Source organism: Panicum virgatum, chromosome 1N (genome assembly GCF_016808335.1).
Source record: "Panicum virgatum strain AP13 chromosome 1N, P.virgatum_v5, whole genome shotgun sequence".
In the NCBI taxonomy this organism is placed as follows: domain Eukaryota; kingdom Viridiplantae; phylum Streptophyta; class Magnoliopsida; order Poales; family Poaceae; genus Panicum; species Panicum virgatum.
In genome coordinates this window covers 36,992,284-36,998,693 of record NC_053145.1, presented here as the reverse complement: position 1 = coordinate 36,998,693, position 6,410 = coordinate 36,992,284, and the positions used below count along the sequence as shown (strand labels likewise).

The window sequence follows — 6,410 nt, the reverse complement described above, 5'->3', positions numbered from 1 at the left end:
AAGAAGGTACTAGAAAGGTTAATGGGTCAAAGGTGCAAGGGAGTTTTACAAAGTAGAAGCTCACCTTTGCTAAGCAGCTAAACAAGTACACAAAGGTCGTTCCAAAAGATCGGCCACTAAAAAAAGAACCAAGTTCACCTCTGTGTCAAGGCAAGCGTTCTTCTCCTAGGGGAAAATCCAGCAAGCCTAGAGGTGATAGCAATATAGTGTTACCTCCTCAGAAGGTGTATGCTACTATGTGGCGTCACCGCATCGGGTTTTTCTTGTCTAGCATGGGGACATGAAGGAATTTTGATATATTGTTATCCGATGCTACACCCACCATCTCACCATAGGGAGGAGGATCACAGAAGGCCTGTGTTCGGCAAGGATTCACGACCAGTGCATGACCGATTGGGACCGCACCGATCAGGTCAGAGGCGGCAGCCTACACCGGTCGGACGGGTCTCATCAGAGGCCGGGCAAAGCTCATTCTCTGAGATAGGTTTACTGTGTCAAGGAGAAGAAAGAAGAGGTACAACCCACTATTGATCCAGAGAAAGCTAAAGCCGATGATGTTCTGCATACCAGCAATATCAAAGTGGTTCTCAATGATGCGGGTACAAGACCGATGGTTTTTGAAAAATTGGTCAATCCTCCTGTCCAGAGGTCGATCATGGATAATGATCATGAGGCCAGCAATAGTAATTCAACATCAAAGTACATTCAACCAAGGTGGTGTCCTCCAGGGTTGACTCGTACTCAAAGAAGGAAGATGCAGCACCTACGTGCTCAGGAGAAGAAGGAACAGGAGTTCAAGAGGCTGAGGGATAAACAATTCAACAACTACAGACCTATGGTCCCTCAGGGAAAAGTATGGAGGGTCAAAGCAGCTGACCAGCCAGCACAACCGGCCGAACCGCCTCAGGTGACCGGTCTGACCGGTACAAGCGATCGGTCTGACCGCCCAGAGCAACCAGTCAGACCGGTTGAGGTCGCAGCAGAACAGAAAGCCGAATTGGCAATGCCCGTTTCGGCTCCTTGCGATGGAGAAACACCGCTAGCATTCTCAGTACAGGGAGAAGAAGACCTACTGGATTATGAGGCTACGCTAAAAATGCAGCAATATGGAGCTCAACGACATTTAAGTGCTCGGGGGGGAAAATATTGGCAAATGATAATTTACCTCATAAAGTTTTTATTCAAGAGATCGGTTTGCAAGGGACGTTCAAGTTAAAAGATTTGCAGAAGTTTCTGGACAAGGTGAATTTCTTGAGAAGATTTATATCTAACTTGTTTGGAAAGATCAATGCTTTTACTCCTATCCTTCGGTTAAAGGATGAAACCGAATTTACTTGGGGGGCAAAACAGCAGGAGACATTTGAAAAGATTTGGCAATATTTGTCTTCACCTTAGGTTCTCAAGACGACTTTGAGGGGGGTTCCTTTCAGGCTTTATGTGGGTGCTGAAGACAAGGTCATTGGGGCTGTTTTGACTCAAGAAACCGAAGACAAGGAGTATGTCATCACTTATATAAAGCCAACGACTTATTGATGCAGAGACAAGTACTCACATAGTAGTATGTCAAACCGATGTGCTCAAGTATATGTTACAAAAAGCCGATTTTAAGTGGTAGAATCGGCAAGTGGGCTTATGCTTTAATTGAATATGATTTGGCTTGTGAATTCTTGAGATCTATGAGAGGCCAAATCATAGAGTATTTCACTGTCGAGCATCGGATTAATTATAAGCATGATTTGGAAGTTGGTTATGTTACTTGCACACCATGGAAGTTATATTTTGATAGATCGGTTTGTGATGATGGTCAAAGAATCGGTGTTATCTTGATTTCTCCAAGTGGTGGTATTTTTGAGTTCTCAAACCGATCAAAAGAGGATTGCACAAATAATCAAGTTGAGTATGAAGCGCTCTTATATGGCTTGGAATTTCTGCAATCTATGGGAGTGAAACATGTTGAAGCCTTTGGTGATTCACTTCTGGTGGTGCAGCAAGTATTCAAGGTATGCTAATGATACAATGGATATTTAAATGCATATCTTGATAAGTGCCTCGATATTATATCTTCCTTTGATGAATTTATTATAAGATATATACCAAGGGAAGAGAATGGATAGGCTATTACTCTGGCTAAGCAGCATCTGGCTAAGCAATTATGAAGAAATATTTTCATGTTCAAAAGCCGATGCAAGCAAAAGCCGAGTTGCAGATTCTGGACGAACCGGTCCGACCGGTCGATCCAACCGGTCTGACCGCCCAGACCGGTCTGACCGGTCATGAGACCGGTCTGACCACCAAGACTACTAGAGACACCAATTCGGCTATGAAAGGTGATTCATCACTAAAGTCGAAGATTAGGACTGGAGGGTTACTGTAATCTCCTATCTAAAGATCCTGGTCGCAGTGCAGAAAGGGATATTCGGCGGATAATGCTCAAAGATGTTTTAGTCAATGATAAGCTCTATCGTTGAATAGCCGAATATTTGCTTCTTAAATGTTTTAGATCAGACCAGGCCAAAGTTGCCATGAGGAACGTTCATGAAGACATTTGTGGTACACATCAATCGGCTCCCAAGATGAAGTAGTTGTTTAAAAGAGCCGATTTGTACTAGCTTGCCATGATGTCTGATTCTTTCAAGCAGAGTAAGGGGTGTGAAGAATGTCAGCGGTTTGCTCGCTGTGTTGATACATCCTATTATCAAAATCATGGCCGTTCCACGGTTGAGGATTGGATTTCATTATTTAAATTAATCCTCCATCTTCAAAGAGACATTGCTTCGTGTTAGTTGCTACATATTATTTTACTAGATGGACTGAAGCAGTTCCTTTGAAGGACATGATTCACAGCCGAGGTTGTATATACGCAGGCTTGTCTCACTTACACAAGATGACATGGCCGATATGTGATATCGTCCTTTTGAAAGCAAGACATGATTGGTGCATAGGTGCTTTTCGTTGTTCAAGTGCATTTTTGAGATTTGAGATATGTTTCTTGGTATGCAAGCTTTACCAAGAAATAGGAGGGCATATGTTGACACTCAAAATTAGCACGATGAAGGTTTTATGGACAATCTGGGCAGACCGGTCAGACCTCTCCTTTAAACCGGTCAGACCGGTTTACACAAGTTTGTCAAATTGCAAATTGGACAGCACCATTGCGTAGATCTCGTCGAGATGATCGAAATGCATATGTAGAACGTCCAATTCGGAGTCCGGATGAGGGAGTTATGCCTCACGGAAGACCTGCACCCCGGTCTGACCGGTCCATAGCGGTCAGACTAGTCCGAAACGCCCAGTCCGAGTTAGGAGTTGTATTTTGACACAAGATTTGATAGGGTTCCGACTCCTAACGGGTACAGACCTCCCCACCCTATATATATGAAGGGCCACGGCCGATTGAGGGTAATCCCAATCGATTCACACATTTATCCTTTACCTTTTACCTCTAAACCCTAACTTTTCCAATCTCATCTTCTATTCTTCGCTCGTCTCTATGGCGTTCGAGGATGTTCTGAGTGGCCTGTCGACCTCAGAGCAACCCTAGATCCACGAGCTCCGATGGGATCCCTCCCGAGCTCGAGGTTTTAGGTTTTCGCGGAGTTCTCTGTAGAACCGGTCTGACCGGTTGCCATAACCGGTCTGACCGGTCTATGCACAGGGAGCCCATTGGTGAAGATCGTGTCAACGATCTGCGCGTTCTAGCATTTTGGAGTGTGTTTGGCGCAAATTAGTGTCAACAAGACCGAACACACACTTGGTCGGGTTGAACTTCCATTTGAATTTCCTGAGATTTTCAAATGTCTCAGAGAGGTCCGTAATGAACTAATCATTATGTTTTGTCTTGACGACGATGTCATCGACATAGGCCTTGGCATTGCGCCCGATCTACCCCTAGAGGCATCTCTGAATGGCCTTCTGGTATGTGGCGCCGGCATTCTTGAGGCCGAACGTCATGGTGTTGTAGCAATAGGCCCCGAAGGGGGTGATGAAGGACGTCTTCTCTTGATCGACTCCTTGAAGGCTATTTGGTGATACCCTAAGTAACAGTCAAGAAAAGAAAGGAGAACGCGCCCAGCCATCGAGTCGACGACCTGATCGATGCATGGTAGAGGAAAGGGGTCCTTAGGGCAATGTTTGTTGAGGTCGGTATAGTCAACACTCATTATCCATTCACCATTTTTCTTTTTTACAAGGACTGGGTTTGCCAGCCAATCTGGGTGTGCGACTTCTCTAATGAAACTAGCGGCGAGGAGCCGGGTTACTTCTACCCTGATAGCCTCCTTTCAATCCTACATGAAGCAGCGGAGCAATTGCTTGACGGGTTTTGCCTTCTTGTCCAGATCTAAGGAGTGCTCAGCCTCCTCCCTTAGAACTCCGGGCATGTCAGATGGCTTCCATGCGAAGATGTCCCAATTCTCCCGGAGGAAGGAGGTGAGCGCGCCTTCCTACGCCGAGTCGAGGCTGGCCCTAATCACAACGTTCTTGTGAGGTTCATCGTCCCGGAGGATGATGGTCTTGGTCGCCACGGCTGGCGCTAGTTGCGACTCCGAAGTCGACTCCTTGGCGGGGATCTACTGCTGATCCGCCGGGAGGTTCTTTGCTGCCAGGGCAACAAGAACTGAGTTTTTGGATCGTTCCAGGGTGTCGGAGAGCTCGATGTTCTTAGCGTCACATGCGTAGGAGGTCTGCAGATCTCCGTAGACCGAGAGGTCCCCCTTTGGAGCTGGCATCTTCAGGAGAAGATACATGTGGTTGGGGATCGCCATGAACTTAGCGAGGGAGGGTCTTCCTAGGATGGCATGGTAGGAGGTCTCAAACTCGGCCACTTCGAAGTTGACGTACTCGGTGCGGTAGTTGTCGCGGGTGCCGAAGGTGACCGGCAGGGTGGCCCGGCCGACCTGGGTCAACCCGGCTTTGGGGATGATGCCGTAGAAGGCCTGATCGGATGGGACCAGGGAGGTCATGTCATAGCCCATGATCTCCAATGTCGGATTGCTATTCCGGCCAGTCCACCAGGGGTGTACCCGGTGGTAGAGTTTCGGGATGGGGATCTCAGTACCAAGAGCTCGATGGTAACACGAAGACGCAGGGACATAGACAGGTTCGGGCCGCGATGTGCGTAATACCCTACGTTCGGTGTTCGGGGTTGTATTAGGGTTTGTGGAACGCTGCGAAAATAGGAGTCTCTGTATGGGTCGGCCTATGTCTCCTTTATATAGACTAGGAGCCGTAGGGGTACAAGGAATGATATGCTTGGGTTGTTTTACAAGGAAGGAGGTCGGTTAAGATCCCTAGATATCCGAGCTTCTAGCTGGAACCTCTCATCCTCATCCACTGGGGATCCCATCTGTGCACAGCCGAGTCCTACACGCCGAGTAGTCGTAGCCGAGTCACCGAGTAGGGTAGTCTCCCGGGTTCGGGGACCCCACTCAGCAGGGAGGTATATAGATCTACCACCGTCAATGAGCTTCTTAAAGAATTTACCTAGTTCTTACAAATTGCGACCAACAGTCGAGCTCACATAGGTGTGTTCTTTCAAGGACACTATGTAGGACAGTATCCAGCTATTAAAGCCTCTGAACACATTAAGACTAAGTCAGCCTACCTTATAGAAATGAGAGTACTGCATCTCCAACGGAGTGGGTTAAAGGTTAAGTGTACTCTCCCGTTAACCAATAGCTTATTATTCCCAAGACCTAATTCACGAGATCTCCGATCACATTGGTTGGGTTACCACTGAGGTTAACTCACATGGGTCTCAATCCCATCTCCTTTGATGCATTATCAATCACAGTACGTGATAGCCCCTTAGTGAAGGGATCTGCCAGGTTCTTAGCTATCTGGATATATTCCACAGCTATTACTCCGGAGCTCCTCAATTTCCTAACAGACTTAAGCATGCGTTTCACATGTTTGTTGGACTTCATGTTATCCTGGCTATTTTTCACCTTCGTGATAACCGTTTGATTGTCACAATTTATGATAATAGCAGGAATTGGTTTTTCAACCACGAGTAAGTCCATCAACAGTTCTCTTAACCATTCAGCTTTAGAAGAAGCTATCTCCAGAGCCGTGAGCTCAGCCTCCTGTTGACGTCCATAATTTCACATTCTAAACTATCAACTTCTCGGAAATAACAAGAGCTTTACACTATGTTCCATTCATATTTTGTTTAATTCTAATGAGTTCCACGAGTTTTGGATGAGTTTTGATTCCAGGAACAGGTGTACCAAAAATGGGCAAAAAAGGGCAAAAACCCAGGCCAGCCGGCCTATCCTAGGCCGGCCGGCCTGGCACCTCCAAAGACACAGTCCCAGCATCGAAACAGTGGCAATGTAACACATTCAAGGGGCTCAGAGTCGAGGGTTGGTCCTTGGTTCAGCTGGAAACACTGAAAGGCTTCATTATCCATC

At 46.7% G+C, this 6,410-nt stretch overlaps 1 protein-coding gene across 1 annotated transcript; it reads right to left on the bottom strand.

Moving 5' to 3' along the window:
- Positions 1 to 4,568: 4,568 nt before the first annotated feature.
- On the bottom strand, positions 4,569 to 4,973 carry LOC120653485. The gene has a single exon (XM_039931221.1). It carries the CDS (start codon positions 4,971 to 4,973, stop codon positions 4,569 to 4,571), a length of 405 nt encoding a protein of 134 aa, XP_039787155.1.
- Between the last annotated feature and the right edge of the window lie 1,437 nt (positions 4,974 to 6,410).

What these genes read in the sequence shown, in the direction of transcription:
- LOC120653485 (XM_039931221.1), bottom strand. Translation starts at nt 4,973, where the DNA reads ATGGGCTATGACATGACCTCCCTGGTCCCATCCGATCAGGCCTTCTAC.